The following is a 19,643-nucleotide window of genomic DNA, read 5'->3' as shown; positions in this document are numbered from 1 at the left end:
GCTGGATAAATTGAATTGACACAAAAGATAAAAGATTTAAGACTCAATTGTAAAAAAAAAAAAAAGATTTGTAACAGAATCGACATAATTATGATCAGTTTACGAAATTTTTTTTTTTTTTTTGTTATATAACCTGGGGAAATGCATTTATGGGTGCGTTTTCTTGGGTGAAATTTCTTTGTTTTTTTTTTTTTTTTTTTTTTTTTTTGCGGAGGGGGAAGAAAATGCAAATAAAAATCCTGTCCGTCCTTGAATCCACGAAGAGCCAAAAGCGTTCAACGCATTTGCCAAATGGGGGAGTCTCCAAGAAGAGTACCCCAACCTTGTACGCAATTACAAATATTTCCATTGCCATTCCTTTCGTTTTCTCCTGTCCATTTTTGCTGCGAGTCTACGACAACGAAATGTCCGGCCAATATTGATGCTGTCCATGTGCAATTCACTAGCAACTTTGGAGTTGCACACCGTGTCTAGATGCAAAATCAGTAAACGTAACTCAGGCCGCTTACTATTTCGGACGAAATCGACCTCTAACGAGTGGACGCGACCATCGAGAAATGTTATATTCGCTATGATCAATTGATTGTTGAACATGACTCGTTTGCTAAATCAACGGCTAGCAATCTATCACGTCATTTCATTTACTGTATGTATTTTGTAAACTGATTTAGCTATATATATATATAATCACAATATATTAACATCAATGTAGTTTAAGGTTGTAACCATTTTTTCTCGTGTATAATGATCTAGTGATGTCTATATTGTCTAGGTGAATTGCACTTGTCAAAAAACAAACAAACAAACAAACAAATAAACAAACATCGAGTACACAAGCGTGTGGTCCACTCCGAAAACGTTGTCCCCACCCTCCTTGAGGTTAGAAGAAATAAGCCTTTTTTCCTTCCTTAATTAAACTCCATTTGTTTCGAGAAAAATAAATAATTTAGAAAAAAAAAATCTCCAATAGCGATCCGCTTTTGTCACTTACGCAAAAAAATGAATGAATATTATTTTTACTTTCTACGAAAATATTTACAAGTAAATTATTAGCGATAATTAATTTTTTTTATTGATTAATTATTTCAAAACTAATAAGTGATTATCTTATTATTTATTTGTGACCAAATAAAAGAAACGTTAAACAATTCTGATTTTGTTTTTCAGAATAAAAAAGGATGAGAACTTTGTTTAGTAACATAAACAATTCCGATTCCGATTATATTTCCAAGAACAGTTTTAGAGCAAAAACAATAATAAGAAAAAAAAAAAACAGTTGGTTTTGAAAAACATAATCACTTTTGAGAATCACAAAATAAAATAAAGTCATACATCTTTCACTTTTCCCTTTCGGTTCTCTCATCACTTTTTTGTCGACCTAAAACAGAACAATGTCTTATTTTCAAATAAAAATGTATAATATAATTAAAAAAATAAAATAAAAAAGAAAAAAAATTTTTTTAAAAAATCAGAAAATTTTCAAAAAAATCCCTAAAAATAAAAGAAGCTTAGATTAGACTAGTTTGACCTTATTTTCATAAATTTGGGCTAGATTTCCTAGATTTCCTAGATTTTGTTCTTTTTTAGGAAAATCATAAGTACCTTTGAAATTAAACTCGAACCTCATTTCTCTAAGCTCTTAGGGCTTCATTAGGATTTTATGATGCGATTTATCCATGCCGTGATTCCTTGATTGCGCACTTGATTTCATCGGTTTTGATTTACCTAGGTTTACGTACTTTAAACTTAGTCCAGTTTTAGAAAATTTGAAAGAAGATAAAAGCAACCTACGTGAACACTTATCATTCCCTTATCTCATGGGTTTAAAAATGAATTGAAATTTTGCATGAAACACGTTTAAAAAATACTCAACTTCTATACCAAAAGGGCGTCGGTGGAAACGTCGACGTAGCCATATTCTTGAACCCTAGATTTCTCTAGTTGTGTAGAATTGAACGTTTTTTCCTAACCGCTCAATAAGATTTCTAATTTACCTTCCTCAAATACTGGTGGAGACTACATTTTACACATACATATGACACCAATCACGCAATGATGGTCCTTATTAATAATGTCTAAATGGGGATCACTGCCACTACCGCTGCTCTCGACATAGCACGTCTTTCCAAATCATTTTGTTTTTATTCGCCTAGGGATCTTCCAATGACGTCTGCGAAGTTGGAGCTCCAAGAACAAAAAAAAAAAAAAAAGGCATTTTCGGCGCGATTAGTACCGGCGGATATGCTTGTCCCGTCCTCATGTATCTGATAAGGCTCTATTCATAGGCAGCAGGTATAATTTCAAAATCAATTCGAGCAGTAGTCGCTATGATTTAATTTCTACGGCCGGTGCTCCGGAATAGAGTTATAATTTTTTGTCTATGTTCATGTCATGGTTTTTCAAACTCATTGCCTTACGGATCACCAGCCACATGTGGACCATGCAAACTCCAATCGCCAGGCCATTCCCGTAATGTGTTTCTTTCTTCTTTTTTTCCCTTTCTTTCAAAGATAAGTCTAAAAGTTCTAAATGTTTGGCCCTAAGGGCGATCAAGTCTTAAAACGCTTAAATTCATGCAATCAAGCTCTTTATGTTTTTGATTGGGCGCAATTTAGTTTTGCCGGCGAGTTCCACAACCAAATTTACTGACGTGGCATGTCAGAATTTAGCTTGACATATCTTTCAACTTATTTTTACATACCTGGCATTGATAAAAAAAAAATTCAAAGAAAATCAAAAAATGGGGGAAAAAAAAAGAGGTTGGAGATCAATTGGAAGAATGCCAATTTTTTTTTTTAAACAAAAGAAAAACAAAGACTAGAGTGAGAGAGAGCGAAAGAGAAAGGGTTACGCCACCAAGACCTAGGTGAGGGCTAGGAATCCTGGTTGACCATAAACCATGGCCGGGGAACCCTCGTTTGGATCAAGGACAAGGGCTCTCATGTCCTCCCGGAGGCCTCGGCGACGGCGGCGGCGGTACTCTTCTTTTCATTTCTCCATTACCGCACATCATATTTGGCTATTTTATTTTGTTTTCTCCATAAATTTTTCGTTCTCTTGTATTTCTTCTTTGAAAATTTATGATTATTTCTGACGTGGAGCCGCATATGCTAAAGGGCAAAAAGTTTAGAAAAGCACCTTATCAGATTCCGACGTGCCACGACAGGACTTGATTGCACAAATCCGAAATTCGAAAAAAGGTTCAAAATTGGACCACGCATCATCGGACGAAAGAGGTCAAAACACACGCAGAATGCTGACAATATTTGAGCAAGACCCCGACGTCTGTGCATGTCCGGATCGGTCTCTCTCCTCTTCGTTCACTCACCCCATCCGACGGCGCCCCTGCCTCCACGCTCTAGGCCCCACTTCCTCCAGTCCCGCAACAATCCCACCCACTTGCTCCCTCCCTCTGTCTCTCTCTCGAAAGGCATCTTCTAGTACCATGTCGATGCTTCTGTCACATGTGTGGCCATGCGGCAATCGACCGAAAATCACATTGCATCACATGCCTTGACGAGGACGTTGACCCAGACAAATGATTCATGAATGGAATGCATCTTTCTTTAGTGCCATGTTGATGCACGATCCCCGCACTATGGAAATCTTAAAATATATAGATTCGAGTGTGATGTCCTTTTTAGCTCGAGCTAGCTATAGTTCCTCCTTCTCTTTTTCTCGTTTAATTATGCCCCCGTAATATATGTTAAAAGAAAACAGGGGAGAGATCGATCTTGTCTTGCTACCTTGTTCAAAATCATGTTGCTGTTAATATGACCATTCTCCAAATCTCTTCGGGCATGAAAAATACCCGTCTAATAAATTTCGCTAACATACTTTTACTTAAATTGGGATGGAAAATCGTCCGTCTTGTCGTGCAGTCCGAAATCTACTCCTCCTTTTCTTTACTTGATTGAGATGTGGAAGTATTTTGAGTGTGTGCAATACGTGTATTGAAAGAACATCTACCATCGTGAAGGGAGTCCTATCAAATTATTTTGGTGGTGATGTGCATGCACCACGCTCGCTCAATAACCTTTCAAAGTTTCAAGCAAGGCGTGGGGTTGAACTTTACAAACGTTAGCCACACATGGACCAGAGACCCCGTGTGTGAGATCAGGGTAAAGGAGGCAAGGGGAGAGAGAGAGCATATTCAAGTTAGAGAGAGAGAGAAGGCATCTCTTTATCCCTCAAAGACCTTTTTGGAGTCATCATCACTATCGTCCCACTTCAGTGGAGGAAAACTAGTAAAACCCGCCATTTGGATCACCCCCAATTTTGCTCAAGACTACTCTTCAGGAAACCCATTCTCTTCCTCCTCCTCCTCCTCCTCCTCCTCCTCTGTCTCTGTGCTGTTCCATTTCCACTAGAAAGCGGGGAGCTCGGGGAATCTTCACCCCAGGAGCAAGACCCGAGTAGAGAATACAGAGATCCATATCCTTGCCCCCGAGGTGTTGGGAGAGATATGTCTGGTGTTCTTCTTTGGGTGGTTGGCCCCAAAGGGAACGCCGCGTCCCTGTTCAATCTCGAGCCCAGGACGAGCAAGAAACAGAGGGCGCTGAGGTCGTACCCGAGGGTGCGCGTGGTGAGCGTGGTCTCGGCCGTCTCGAGCTCTGTGGCGAGCCCGTCGAGGTCTTCGGTGGACAGGGTGTACGAGGTCGTGCTAAAGCAAGCAGCTTTGGTGCGAGAGCAGAGGAGGGAGAAGGCCCTGGACGTGAAGAAGCCAGAGGAAGCGGAGGGATTGACCGGCAGCGACTTGTTGAACACGGCCTACGAGAGGTGCGGCGAGGTCTGCGCCGAGTATGCCAAGACGTTTTACCTGGGTAAAACTTTGCTCTCTCTTTCTCCTGTGCGTGCGAATGTGTGGTGGTACTTTTTTGCTGTTGAGATTCAGGATAACGCGTCTATCTTTTTGAGTATGAATTTCTAAAAGGTTGATGTTAGTTAAAGCATAAAGAGGAAAGTATACTATTATCTTTGCTTAACTGATAAAAAAGAAGAAAGAAATGGGGTCCAATGGAGCTGCACCTTTTTGGGCTGACCTTATCTCCTGCATTGTCTCCAAGTTCCTGGGCTTTCTTCAGGGAAGAAAAGTGTCAAAAAAGTCATAAATCTATTGCATTAATGTCAATTCAGTCTTAAACCTTTTATAATAATACCAATTTAGTCCTAAAGCATTACATTGCAATTTTTGAAATCGCTTAAGTCAATTATCCTACGCATGCTAACGCGGATATTTTTTAATATTTTAAATAATTTTTAAAAATAATTTTGAAAAAACTAAAAAATGCTTAAAAATTATTTAAAATAATAAAATAATATTAAAAAATGTCCAAGTTAGAGTAAATCAAGGTAGGACAATCGATATCCACGTCACTTTTGTCAAAATGCCAATAAAAATATTGGCTAAGATTAAATTACCCAATAAAAGGTTTATGACGAAAATGTTTAGCATTTTTCCTTTTTTTACAACAACAATGTTGCTGAGTTCTAAGTTTATTTCGACCACCCACCAATTCCAACTATCTGGCTGAAGATTACTTATCGGAATGAGGATCAACTTGCATCAAATTACTTGAATGCGGTTTTTGTGCATTCGGAAATCGGGTTTGAGGTCGATTTAGTGGTTCACTGCCCTGTCTTTATATGCTTAATCTGGCATACAGGAATTTGACAATCTCAGATACTCGGTTACTAGTTTTTTGCACCATTCATTTGTGCGGAAATTTACTTGTCAATATCCTACATTGATTTTCGCATGGAAGATAAGCGAACTGAATTACCGGACGCATTGTTTATGTCATTCTGAGATAGACTAGCTAACCGGGCTGTTTTCCTCACAAATTTTAGGTACGTTGCTGATGACACCGGAGCGACGAAGAGCTGTTTGGGCTATCTACGGTATTGACATGACCATTCTTCTCGAGCATGCGCTTGCGACTATAGTTCGTTCACGTCTATTTTTTATCCAGTTTGTGCATATATGAGACAGAATCGCCCATATTATACATGAGTATGTAAAGCAGCAGTCCTTTGCGATCTTAAACATTTTGATGAATCGCCAAAATTGCACTGCTGAATGGTCCTTATGACAAGTGGGGTTTATATACAGAAATGAATAAGCTGGGTCACTGTATGTTGCAGTGTGGTGCAGGAGGACTGATGAACTTGTGGATGGACCGAACGCCACGCACATCACTCCAAAGGCTCTGGATAGATGGGAGAAAAGGCTGAATGATCTCTTCGAGGGCCGTCCGTATGACATGTACGATGCCGCTCTGGCAGACACCGTCTCGAAGTACCCCGTGGATATTCAGGTAGAAGTCCTACCACTGTTTGAAGTCGCCACTTCAATTTTTCGTCACTATGATTATAGTTAAAGAGTATCATCCGCAAATCACTTGATGACTGAACCATAACTTCTTCGATGCAGCCCTTCAAGGACATGATAGAGGGCATGAGGCTCGACTTGAGAAAATCGAGATACATGAACTTTGACGAGCTCTACCTTTATTGCTACTACGTAGCCGGGACGGTTGGGCTAATGAGTGTACCAGTCATGGGGATTGCGCCTGAATCGAAGGCATCCACAGAAAGCGTCTACAATGCTGCATTGGCGCTCGGGGTCGCTAATCAGCTGACAAACATACTCAGGGACGTCGGCGAAGAGTAAGGCTTTGCTATTACAGAATAAAAATCTGCTTGAAAATAAGTACTTTCATATCGGCTTCATTGTTGGACATCTCAGCTTGGATTGCTGAAGCAATTTGAGCATCCCATTTAGGTGATTTTACCAAAACTCATCACACTGCAATTCGAATTGTTGGCAACAGTGCTAGGAGAGGAAGGATATATCTCCCGCAGGACGAGCTCGCACGTGCAGGGCTATCCGATGAGGACATACTACGGGGGAAAGTGACCGACAAGTGGAAGGGATTCATGAAGGAGCAGATAAAGCGGGCGAGGAAGTTCTTTGATGAGGCCGAGAAGGGCGTCGTGGAGCTCAACGCGGCGAGCAGGTGGCCGGTGATGGCGTCGCTGCTGCTGTACAAGCAGATCCTGGACGCCATCGAAGCCAACGACTACAACAACTTCACAAGGAGAGCCTACGTGGGGAAGGCGAAGAAGCTCATATTGCTGCCCGTGGCTTACGGAAGAGCACTCGTGGGGCCTTCAGCAGATGGACGAGCTTGATCAGGATTTGACAGACGAGAACTTGGGCCTTTGGTTCATTTGTTTTCTTTTTTTGGGAAGTGTTCCGCTTGTAGCGGAACAGGCTGAGCTCTGTAAATTCCCCGTGTCGTGTAGATGGAGCAGTCGCGTATAAGTAGCCAGAAGTGGCTAGTGAAATAAGGTTCTATGATCAGCTGATTCAGCTCAGCGTTGATTATTAGTTTTTCCACTGTATGATGAAATTAGGGAAGGAAGTAGAGGATGTAAAGATCACATGTAAGGGACCAATCAGTTCTTGTACAACCTCTCTCTCTCTCTCTCTCTCTCACTTGTTCTCAACACCATATTTTGGAGACACTGTATGAAAAGTGGATTACCCACCGTTGGCAGGCCTCGCTTAGTGTCCACCTGATCGGATTTTCGGTTCAGGCCGATTGTGTTTGCACGACATTGCCGCCCAACCGGGACTGCCGGTGAATGTCGCAGCCAATTGAAATGGCAAGAATTCAAAGAAGTGATCACGAAGTTAGCACTTTGACCGCTGCACCAGAAATGGGCCATTCGACCCACGCTTGTGATCGCCAGCCATTTCACATCACGGCTTGATGGGCCATTTCTCCATGTAATTAGGATCTTGCAAGGGCATTTTGTCTATTGGAGAGGAGAGGGAAGGGGTGACTTCCACCTACAGTTGATTCTGATCATTCCCACTTCTTCTCTCTCAATAATACTAAAAAAGAGATGAAAAAAAAAATCGAAGTATAATTGCTATAAACATACTTTCTAAGTTTCTAACACGACCACTTGACTCTTGCAATGGTCAAACCAAGTTAATGTATATGGTGAAGCTTGACATGTCAAGGCAACGCGAGACAATTGTGATTTAGAGGTTCTTTATTTACCACTATTCTTGCTCAATTGATAATCCCAAATTTCTGAGAAGGAAAACCTTTCGTGACAAAAACGAATCCTCAATATCGGCTTTGAAAAAATGGTAATCGTGTAATTGTACGTCGGTGTGTAATTACTAGTAGCAGTCTTACAAGATCGGTGCTGAACGATAACCCTAACTTAACTGCTCTAAAGTTTATTTTCGAATGATCGGCCGCCGGTTGTGCTTGGATGCTATGGTAGATCCGTCCTTGAGAAATAAGCAAGTTTCTACCGGCTGTATCAAGTTGATTCATTTTTCAGATTTATTGGTTTTGTGAGATTTTCATTTTTATTTTGAAATGAAGATCTTTTTTTCGACCAAACAAAAAAAAAAAATCTCAAGAAGAAGATGATGAAAAGAGTCTGCCGGCGTTTATCGCGATACATTTGGTAATGAACCTCACCGACGGTTTTGCTCGTGTCCGTCGGAAATTGGCCGAGATCCCACTGGCCTGAGCACATGCTGGTTTGCGGATCCTAAGCCAGTGAGCAAAGAATGTGAAGCCCTGGTTAAGGTTTGAATTTGTCCAAAGGGCATCATCTTCAACGTTTGAATAATACGAGAACCAGAAGCAATCCCACTTATGGTGTCGCAGAAAATGTGTAGCGCGCTTGTCCATGACGACTTTGCTTCGAATTCTTCTCTCTCGTGGCCTCATTAGTATCATCACGCTTCAAGAAATTCTCATCCTGCCCACTCATGGCGTCCCCAGCACTCCCTAAAGATCGCATGTGTTTTCCAGTTCTTTTTGACTCTTCAACAATGAAATTATCGTCCCCTCCTTCGTTTTATGCAAAGTTCTGTTGTACAAGGTTGAAATTGTTTCAACATAAAGGTGGGATGGACACGGGAGTTTGGATAAAGGCTCAATTTATTTCGCAGAAAATGAATGATTTGAAAATACTTTTCAAAAAAAGATCGTTTGCATCGCTAAACAATTAGGAAAGGAAAAATGTTCTGATATCGACAATAATTTACGTTTAAATATTTAGTGGATTATGAAAATATTATTTGTTGATTCATTTTTTTTGTAAGTGATACAATCGATTATTTTTAGGAAAATTTTTGTTCAATCATTTATTTTTCACGAAACAAACTGAACCTAAAAGAGTGGTATAAAGAAAATTTCACCATATCTCAACTCGTCGGAGGATATACGGGAATTTGATACGATATTGTATAAACCGCATGATACTTTCTGCTAAAAATGCACTCGAGGGCTATGGAGGTGATGACTCTCTTTACCTCCACTCAGCTCATCATCGAATAAAGACGTGATTTAGGCTTCGTTTGTTTCATGAAAAATGTAACATTGTTGGATTTTTTTTTTCACGAAGTAATTTTCTAGAAAAATTACAATTTTTTCTTGTGTTTGGCTAAGACCTAAATGAACTGAAAAATATTTTTTTATCATTATGGATGACAATCATTCTATGTGGTATGGTCGTGACTGGTGCTAAAATGGACAATTTTCATAAATTTCTAAAAAAAAATTCAAAATTTTAATAATTTTTATTTTATTTTAATTCTTTTCTTTTCTCTTTTTTTTCCCCTTCTTCCTCCACCACCACCTTTGGCGACGGCCATAGGCGAGCCAGAGGCTTGCTGGCCTTGACCACCAACCCTTGTCGTGGCCGGCGATTGGCCAAAGGAAGAAGGAAAAAATAAAAAGAAAAAGTAAAAAAATAATTAGAAAGAAACAGAAGGTGAAGGAGTGGAGGGAGGAAAGACCACTTTTGAAGGTGTTTTTTTTGTTAGTGGAAAATATTTTCCATCACAAGTTTATTTTTTATGAAGTAAACGTCGGAAAATGCGGAATTTAGTTATTTTTCATGAAATAAATGAAACCTTAGTATTTACTTAAGATGATAATTTCTTCGAGTGATTTTAGTAAAGTCAGACATCTCATACCACAAGTGACATTTCTAAATAGATGCCAGCTAATTAATGCGATGTTTGTTTGTGCTTCAGCCAAGACAAAAACGATCCTTTGCTATCTAGTTAATACTTGGAAATTCGTAGAGATTTTGAAAAACTACGAAAAAGTTTTATGTGAGTTAACGTGTCAAAACTTGTATATTGTAAAAATTTCAAGTGTTATGGGGCAATATAAGAGTTGAAATGTGTTCGTTGTAAGATTTACAATAAGCAAAAAATGTGAAAAATAAAATTTTACCCCGACACGCCCTACTCATGTTTATTGCTTGATGTGTTAGGATTAGGCGCAATGCAAGAAAGAGAAATTGAAACACAAGGTTTATCTTGATTTACCTTAAACTACGCAACATCCCGTAGATGATTTCGTTATAATTTATACCTCACTCCTCTTTATTATGCTCTCAATTACAAGAGGATGAGATTATAATTTACTAGCTATTCAATGGCTCAAATCCGAAATTAATAAATTACGTGCTTGAACTATAAAAGCTCTCTCGCGGCCCGGGGGTGCTACCTCCTTTAACACCCGCCCACTTACTAGGAGCAGAACCCCCTTGCCTTCATAATGATGGGGAGTATAACCACACCCCAACACGATGCACCCTTAATATTGAAGAACCGTTCTCAGGAAGCTACTCTTGGAATTTTAAGCCATGTCAGGATGTTCTTCAACTATTGTCCCGTCAATTTTCCACCTCTCTTTTTGCAAAAAAGAATTGACATAAAAGATCTATGTACAAATCGAATCTAAACTCTGTTTATTTCGCGAAAAATGGATGATTTGGAAAATATTTTTCAAAAAATAATTATTTGCATCGCCTGACATAATTAGTCGGGGGAAAATGTTTTTATTATCCACACCATTTATGTCTAAACAATCCTTGGAACGTACAAGGGGAGCCCTGCCCTGTCTGAATAGTGAACTCCAGATGTTATCTAGCTAGCTTGCACTGTAATCCTCTAAATTATGTGATTATTTATTAGTTAATTAATTCAGAAAGGTTGATTTCTGGTTTACTAAACCAAACCTGCCAAATCTGCTTTATATCAACCCTTTGACTGCTGCTTCATCCTCGAGCTAACCTTCTGTAATCAACTGCTCTGTGTTTTTTCCCATGTGGGTCGCAGTTCTAGGTCAAGGTTGAAATATTCCTTGTTGCGCATGCATGGATGAATGATAGAGATCTGGCAAGACATGCGGAGATGTTCGATTCTCTCTTTTGTTTATTGTTTCCCGTCAGAATGGAGATTCTTCTACATTAGTCGTTTTGTTAATGTAGTGGAGACAAGGAAATTGTCCTGATTTATCTTGATTCCTCTATTATATTAAAAGAGCAAGTAACCCTGAATTAGCACAAGACATCTACTCAAGTAAAACTGTAAGAGTATCCTATAGTATGAGTAACTACTCATCGATGGGTGCGTTTGATAATTAACCACGCTAAGCAACGGAGATTCGGAACTTATCCTTATTAAGTGCATTTGATAACTTGTAATTATGCACAACTTATCCTCTTGCTTATCCTTTTAATCCACCAAACCCTGAGCAAATCATATGTGTTGTATCGATAGCGATAAGGAGCTAGATCGACAGCGATAAGGACTCTCCCTCTGCTAGTTCTAGGAGATGTATATACTTTCTTGCCAATTTATACGTTTTGGGTAAAATGATTTCCAAAGTTTATCAATTAAGTTAAATTTTACGGAAGTCTCGACCTTTGTTTGGGTATTTCGCATTTTTATAGTTGTTTCTTGAAAGATTTACTATGAGAAAAAGCCATCATAGATATAACTTACGAGCTAAACAAAACTAGGGAAAATCCCCATCTTGAAGTTGCCAAAATCAATTTACACATCAAAATGAATTAGGGTTTACTTTTATGCACAACCTTCTAGAAGATGCCATTGGAGAGACGACTTGAAATCAAAGAGCAATCATAAACAAAATGGAATGATGCAGACAAACACAGCCGTAGACGACACAAACATTCTCAGCTTCTATTTTCCTCCAAGGAGGATCGATATGATGACAAACTTTTGACAATATCAAGTGATGCTCTCCATTCTGTTTTTACCTTTCCATACACATGCGCTCACATCTGCCAAAATAGTTATGATGATGATGGCGAGTGTTTCCATATCAGATCTGCCTCTCTAGAATGGGAAAAAAAAAACATTCCCCATCATGATGGAGAAGAAATGAAGGATTCACTGTCATTACTGCAATAATGTTCCCTCTAGGAAAATAAGTTGGTCGCTCTAGATACTTGATGCCGCATACCATGATTAGGCGGCATTTAGAAAATTGTGACGGCCTAGTGGTCTGGTGACGTCCTAAGTTAACTTTCACGTACCGACTTAGATTTTCACATCTCCGGTCTGGCCGAAGACACGTCATTCGCGTTGAAACCAGGGAAATTCTTGAGGAATTGGTCTTTTGTGGCACGAGCCCAAGAGATCGCGCCAAGTGGGAACCGAACCCGACTCCCCTTGCTCAACCGGCCGGCCCCGTGCTAAAGTCCACATCATTTTCGTCAAACCTCGAGCAATTTTTTTGAATCGCGTGCTTCTCCTTGGCGTCGTCAACAGAGAACAAGCATTGAACGTTTAGGGTTTATAGCGAAGTGTTTACTTTTTCCATCTCCATTATCGTCTAGCAGGATGAATGAACTAAGGAAGCTTCGTGACGATATCAAATCTGCTTTCAGCACCTTCTGACGCGTGATGAGGACGATGGGATCAATTCCGAGGGCGCACGAGAAAACGTCAAAATGGCCACAGAACGAGGAAGCCCCCAACTTCAAAGATTCCATTTGACTAAGGACAAAAATAAAAGCAGCTCGGTGACAACCAATGGCTAAGGCAGCTCGTTCTTGATTAGGGGAAAACGGATAAAGTTCACCACTTGTACGAGTGTATTTTGAAAACGATAAAGTACTCGAAAAGACACAAATGAAAACAGAACCGCAACCTTTTCGTATATCAATAATTCAAGAGCTTGTCTCACTCTTCCTAGGGCACATTATTCACGTGCCTATTAAAACACCAAGTGTAGAGAGAGAGAGAGAGAGAGAGAGAGAGAGAGAGAGAGAGGGGGGGAGGGAGGTGATTGTATGCCTGTTAATCACCCTTTCTTGTGAACTTGAGAGCATGTTCAACGAATGTTGGAGGCATTCAACAACGTGCATGTGAAAGAGTTGGCATTTTCACACTAGCTTGTGGCATCGTAGCCGGGAGACCGTATACCTAACTCTAGGGCTAACGGTCCAAATTATATGGCGGGTATGTTGTGCATCACGTGGCTTGGGAAAAGCCCTAATCAATTCATTTAGCAAAGGTCTAAATTTGGTCTTGGCTTCTCTCTCTCTCTCTCTCTCTCTCTCTCCAATTTGGCATCCAAAAAAGTCCTCTTCTGCCCTTTTTTTTTTTCAGTCTAAAAAAGGTTGATCTTGTCCTAGAACTTGTTGCCATTGAGCTTCTAAGCTCACAGGCATGACATGATTTGTCTTGTAAATCGACAGCAACAGTGTTATTCTCAACAGTCCTCAGCACCAAAGTGATGCGATTTACAACATGGTTAACCGCAAAAAAATGAACCTCTTTTTATGGCGAGAAAAATGGCTCCTTGACGATTCTGAAACGCTCAGCTATCGAATCACAACGAAAATGCGCATGCTTACACCGCCTTGTGCTCGGGGTCCTTCGTTCTTATCTCCCTCTCTTTGGTTGCCGATCTTCCCGACTAATTTAATGTTCATGAAGTAAAGGTAGATGCAATGAATTTCTTTGTGTGGTGATAAATAATTGTGTGTATAACTTTCTTGCTCATTGAATTTGGGAGAAGAGTGAGTGTGGGACACGGCAACAACAAAGACTGATTAAAGTTTCATATTTGAGGGGTGGGTCCAAAAGTAGGCACCGTCTTTTATTGACGTTGAGAGTGATAGGAGAATGATTTATATGCCTTTTCTCCTCTGTTTTTTTTTTAAATCCTAAAATCTTGACTAAAGAATTCCAAGGTTTGCATACAAATTCTCTCAGCCATTTAATGGGGGCGTTATCCTCATTTTGACTTGGTTCATGGTATTGCTATGCCATTTTTCTCCATGACTGATCTTTATTTATATCCCAAAGCTAGCTCACAGCCACAAAGTTATATGAGCACACGGCATTGCACCTGCCCAAGGGCTTCTTTTGTTTTAATTAACTTACCTTAACCTTAAACCATGTGTGCTTAGTCGAGTGATCATATGCACGGATCCTCGTCACTGTATTGATGAAGATGTAAATCCTTTTCCTTTACATGATCCGATTGTGTGAGCAAAAGATCAAGCAGCCGGTCATCTCAGATTTAGACTAATTGAATCTTTTATGGACTTGTCAAAAAAAAAAAAAAATTAGTAATTGTACATACACTTGCTCATCACCATATCGATGAAGTCACGACGATGCAATCTTTTTCATTTGTGTATCTTGATTAGTTGAGCAAAAGATCAAGTAGGTACTTCATATTCAAACTAACTTAAAGGAGTCAATAATTATGTGATCACCATGAACTTATCAAGTGGCTAATTTATATGTGCGTGTAGAACAAAGTTGTTGTTTGAATGTTATGCACCGGCCCTCATTATGTAAGTCAATTGTTCGAGACAAGCGGACTCAAATCGTACATTACAGTGCTAAGATTGGAGAGATTGTATTTAGAATTTGTCGAAATTCCATTAAAGTTTTAGTACTTGACCTTTTGTGGGTATTGAACTCTAAATGTTCGTTTCGATATGCCATTAATAATCATTAAGCTAATCAATGCACTCAATCTTATAAGTAATCTAACCAAACTTCAGCCCTAAAACCCAATCACCGTGAAAGACAAAGCAAAGGGTCATGCTAAGAAATCAATCTATTTTTTCCTATGCCCTCAGAATGGGCTAATAAGAGCAAGTTTCAAACCCTAGACAATATGTCCAAGAAACAAGAAAATAAGCAAAAAAACAAAAAAGAAAACCAGCTAGGGAAGGAAAACCTCACATGCTCATTTCAACTTTCAAAAGAGGTGGGGCTATAGCTATGCTTTGCTTCTACAGTACGTATCGTGTGTTTTTATCTAATTCCACGTCCAATTATAGAATAGATAGATGATGAAGACCTTTTTGCATGTACGAAATGCTACAAGTCTATGGTCTTTAGACTTGCTCATTATTTCTCGCTTCGGGTTAAGAGAGATTTCTTATATTTGGGGTCCAAAAAGTCTTAGCCGCATTTATATGCCATGTCTACCAAACTAAAGTCTCTCCAGAATGAGCATTTCGATGGCCATGATGAACCCAGATGCTGAAATGAGAAGGTCTCGGAGAAGCGAGGTCCGGCGGTACAACAAATCCGATGTTTCCCGGCTCCGGTGGACGCCGGAGCTCCACGATCATTTCGTTGAGGCCGTGGAGCGGCTCGGAGGGAAATACAGTAAGCTTCCCCGACCATGATCTTGTTTACACGTGGTGGAGTCTCAAAGATAGGACATCATATGCATCACCAAACTTTTGTTTTCTGGGAAATGGACACAAAAGATGGAGTTTGGTTTCCTTTTGTGAGTGTGTCTGTTGGGGGGGGGTGGGGGGGCGGGGAGGAGGAGAGAGAGAGAGATGGATATACTGATTTTAAATTTTTATTTTTCTTTTGAGCAGACGCGACACCGAAGCGAATTCTGCAGATGATGAGCGTGGAAGGACTGAAGATTTCTCATGTCAAGAGCCACCTTCAGGTATGGATCTTCTGGTTTTCACGTTCTTTAAAGGGGGAAGAAAAGTTAACAGTGTCATAAAGAGCCAGAAGATCAGGAAAAAGAAAGTCATCGAACTGTAAAATGATTGCCAATATAAGAACTTTAGGGTTCTAGGAGAATCAATCATTTTCTCTCAACTGGTATCAGAAAGTGTGCCAAATGTGATGGATCTTTTTGCTTGTTTACTTTTCCGATTTTTTCCCACTTTCGAGCAGATAAAGAAACCCTAGGGAGAGCTCATCATTTATTGCATCGGTTGTTTCATTCTACGTATGCCCTACATGTTTTCTGTTTCCTTTTTCGTTGAGACACAATACATACATGTTCTACTCACTAACTTTTCCAAATTTGGCAACACTTACAAGTTGACCTTCAAAAACAAATAAAACTTTACTGCGTGAGTGGATCGATTACACTCTGCACTGAAAATTGAAAGTCAGAAATAAACGCAACCTTTTTCTAGTTAATCATATAGACTCTTTCCTCAGAAGCATCTAGATTCACGTCGCCTGATCTTCATCTCAAACATTACTAGTTGATATAGCCAAGAGTTAGAACTGCTAGAGAGAACTAATGGACACCATTGAGGATACATGTTAATGGAAAAAGCCCTATTTTTGTTGGATTGCATCACAAAAAGGCATCACTCACGGTCACCATTGAGGATTATGGTCATGTAAGTATTTGGGAGCCAAAATCCCTAATGTTTCGTATTCTAGGTAGGATTCATACGTGGGAGCCAATATTGTTAATGTTTCATATTCTAGGTAGTATTCATATGCCCCGATCATGACAAAATATGTCCTCATTGCTTCAATCTCCCCCTTGTACAGCCTTCGTATGATGGAGCTATTCTTTGTGGACATCTTCTTCTCTAAAATCTGAGAGTAGTCTACTCACTAAGTTAGTGAACTTTATAAGGTTGGCCAAGCACAAAAAGAAGAGGAATTTTTACTTGGTCCCACAAATAGTATTTACAACTGTTGCCGTGTAGTTCATCGTATTTTTCGATAAATTTCCTTATGGTGTTATGTCTGCTTTTTTGAGCGGTGGTGTCCAGACCAACTTTCGATGTTAAGTCTAGAACTAACTAAATAAAACAATCTCACACAAATAAGTATAGAAACAACTTGGATACATTATACCACGTGAACTTATGCTCAACCTAGCATAATTCACTTCTTTACATCAGACAATCTGCTATAGTTTCAGATATACCTAATTTGTTTGAATGGTGCGACTGTTTTTCTTTTTCCCTCTTTTATCTCACTAAACTTGAATACTCCAACAAGTAATGAGCTTTCCGGCTTCCTCCACTGCTCTTTCTTTGATTGTCAGACCTCTGATATCATCTAACTCTATCATGTGTATTCATCTATATATCTTACTAAAAAGTCACGAAATCCAGAAAAAGAATCGTTGGTCATTACTCGTTATGAAGGCCATGCTAGAGCATTCCCTGCAAACCCAAGAGTTCTTTGATGCTGCAGTATCAAAGTACAAAGCCCCTAGTCGTTGATCAAGGTTGATGAGAGAATTTTTATCAGTCGCACCTCGAAAATTCTGAGCTCCCCCTGATATATTCAGAGCTGACAAACCGTGGAAATTCCTTGCGTGGACTCAATCTTTAACATCGCTTACATCATATATGGCTTGATGATAATCATAGCATCCATTGTGAGCTTCACCTGTATTTTTGTTTAGAAAAAGGGTTTTGACAAAGTAGTGATACTTGGTGGTTACTTTGAGCTGCAGTGTGGATCCAAAGCTTGAAAGATTTATATGATCCGGTCATATTTGGCATAGATTAAGATCGTTGGTGGGCATATATGAATGACTTGAATGATCGGGTTTGATTTGATATAGATTGAATCTCTCAAATTATATACACTGGGGATGCAGATGTACAGGAGTTCAAAGGATTGCAGCAACGTGGCTAATGGAGTCCTTTGGCCATGGGAAGGCTCTCATGTTCATAGAGCGAATCATCAAGAAAGTTATGAGCCCCAATTCATTTGCACCAGCAGGTCAGCCTCTTTCTTTTGCTTTTTCTATTGGTATTATGATTTCCACTTGACTCTCAAATTATGTTCCCGTTCTTCCAAAATTAGATGCTGAGTGCATGATGCATGTGTCCATTGAGTGGAATTAGCTGTTACAAAGAATCTTTTAGTCTTTTCTAAAGATGGTTCTTCCCTGTTAGAGAGTGACACGTGTCGCTTTCCGAGGCGGAGAACCCTCCTTTTGCAAAATAAATTTAACTAAGAATTATGTTTGCATTACCGTATACTTACTTACTTTAGTAAGGAAACGATAGATGTCGCTCTATGCCATGTACTTGCATGATGCATAATGGGGTTACAGGTATAGTTGAATTGGAAACGTAGTTTTTTTCGATAGCTTTGTGAAAAGCGCACACTCACCTGTAAGACCTATGTACCTTCTTACTACTATTTACTAAAGATTACAAGCAGAAAAATTTACATCATTAAACAACATGAATTAGAGAAATAATCACAATTGGCGACAATCATTATTTCGACGTAATATGGCGGAACCTACACACACGGGCTGAAAAAAGCTCGGGTACATAGATTTGCTTTTACATTAAACAAATAAGCACACGAAAGCTGTAGAAATTACTCGATCAATATGATGATGGGATTATTGCGTACGTGTATACTGAAAGAGAAAGTCACGCTGATATTATCGAAGATTTCGTGATTATTGAAATGGTTATGCTAAATAGCACTTTCTAATATCATATATAGAAATGTCAATACGAGTGTGAAACATCTATACCAAAAGGAAGCGTTGAGAAAATATAGGATTAAGATGTGAGTGGATGATCTTATTTTCAAGAATGAATATGGCGACATGAAATGCATAGATTACTAGTACCAAGTAGTGATTATTTCGACATATATGAAGTTATATAAACAACAGTTTACTCAAAAAGCTTAATTCACCAAAGTGCGGCGCGGAATATAGGTACTTTAATAGTATCTATCTAACTCATAATGGGATCAAATGTCTAATATCACTTGCTGCTGAGGATACTAACTTTGTAGTTTTTTATATTTTGTGGTCGAACTAAGTTGAAAAACTGAATTTGTAGCTAACTCATCAGCAACTAAAGCAAGGCCATGTGAAATATTGTCTCAGAGTTTACTCTCTGCAGGGTGATGGATACAGGATGCTATGGATTGGCTTTGCAGACAGAGAAAGAGGATTATAATGAATACGAGGTTGTGCCAACTTTCTTCATATACGACAGCTTTCGCTTCACACGTCGAACCAGATTATGTGTGCGCGTGGTGATAACCTCTCGCTATTATGCAGAGGGCTAATCTTTCTCTGTTCTTGATATGCAGGAGGCACAGACGTCAAGGGAGGAAGATGATGACGAGCTAAGCGAGAATTGCGAGCTCTCGCTGTCATTCAATTCCTCGGTGACGATGCAATGTGCAGCGGCAGAAGATAAAGAGCCATCGTGGCCGTTGATGGTCGATGATCCCATCTTCCAGTTTGGTTCCGACAGCGGCGATCATCCTCCAGAAACCGGTCACTTGAACCTGGACTTAAATATCTGAAACTATTGAGGTTTCACCCCCACCTTAACAGTTACCAGCCTCAGCTAGCGTTAGAAGGAAATAGGCATTATATTGAGACCTTTAAAAAGCCTCTCATGTTAATAATCCTTCAGGGACAATCGGCCTTCACATCGAGAGTGGTGGATTTATTAATTTGCTAAATGTTTCGTCTGTTCCAGTATTTTGTTCTGTATGCATGCGTACGCCCACGGCTACTTCTATTTAT

At 39.5% G+C, this 19,643-nt stretch overlaps 2 protein-coding genes across 3 annotated transcripts; both read left to right on the top strand.

Moving 5' to 3' along the window:
- The first annotated feature begins 4,142 nt into the window (after window positions 1–4,142).
- On the top strand, window positions 4,143–7,472 carry LOC115733637 (phytoene synthase 2, chloroplastic-like). The gene is made up of 5 exons (XM_030664271.2): window positions 4,143–4,823; window positions 5,851–5,901; window positions 6,145–6,317; window positions 6,434–6,669; window positions 6,834–7,472. The coding sequence occupies exons 1-5, from the start codon at window positions 4,466–4,468 to the stop codon at window positions 7,192–7,194; spliced, it is 1,179 nt and encodes a 392-aa protein (XP_030520131.2). The 5' UTR covers window positions 4,143–4,465; the 3' UTR covers window positions 7,195–7,472.
- A 7,753-nt stretch (window positions 7,473–15,225) lies between these two features.
- LOC115732228 (probable transcription factor KAN4) lies at window positions 15,226–19,557 on the top strand. Of its 2 annotated transcripts, none has more exons than XM_030662886.2 (5): window positions 15,226–15,505; window positions 15,727–15,803; window positions 17,727–17,851; window positions 19,006–19,132; window positions 19,199–19,557. In XM_030662886.2, the coding sequence occupies exons 1-5, from the start codon at window positions 15,343–15,345 to the stop codon at window positions 19,415–19,417; spliced, it is 711 nt and encodes a 236-aa protein (XP_030518746.1). In that variant the 5' UTR covers window positions 15,226–15,342; the 3' UTR covers window positions 19,418–19,557. The 2 variants fall into 2 exon arrangements, with proteins under 2 accessions (XP_030518746.1, XP_030518753.1); XM_030662893.2 differs by having other exon boundaries at window positions 15,230–15,505; window positions 19,006–19,072.
- Window positions 19,558–19,643: the final 86 nt, after the last annotated feature.

Source organism: Rhodamnia argentea, chromosome 10, assembly GCF_020921035.1.
Source record: "Rhodamnia argentea isolate NSW1041297 chromosome 10, ASM2092103v1, whole genome shotgun sequence".
Lineage (NCBI taxonomy): Eukaryota > Viridiplantae > Streptophyta > Magnoliopsida > Myrtales > Myrtaceae > Rhodamnia > Rhodamnia argentea.
This window is presented reverse-complemented; position numbering and strand designations above follow the sequence as displayed.

What these genes read in the sequence shown, in the direction of transcription:
- LOC115732228 (XM_030662886.2), top strand. Translation starts at nt 15,343, where the DNA reads ATGAGCATTTCGATGGCCATGATGAACCCAGATGCTGAAATGAGAAGG. An exon ending in ATGTCAAGAGCCACCTTCAG is followed by an intron (nt 15,804 to 17,726) that starts GTATGGATCTTC and finishes CTGGGGATGCAG; the next exon opens with ATGTACAGGAGTTCAAAGGA. An exon ending in CACGTCGAACCAGATTATGT is followed by an intron (nt 19,133 to 19,198) that starts GTGCGCGTGGTG and finishes CTTGATATGCAG; the next exon opens with GAGGCACAGACGTCAAGGGA.
- LOC115733637 (XM_030664271.2), top strand. Translation starts at nt 4,466, where the DNA reads ATGTCTGGTGTTCTTCTTTGGGTGGTTGGCCCCAAAGGGAACGCCGCG. An exon ending in TGCCAAGACGTTTTACCTGG is followed by an intron (nt 4,824 to 5,850) that starts GTAAAACTTTGC and finishes CACAAATTTTAG; the next exon opens with GTACGTTGCTGATGACACCG. An exon ending in AGTACCCCGTGGATATTCAG is followed by an intron (nt 6,318 to 6,433) that starts GTAGAAGTCCTA and finishes TCTTCGATGCAG; the next exon opens with CCCTTCAAGGACATGATAGA.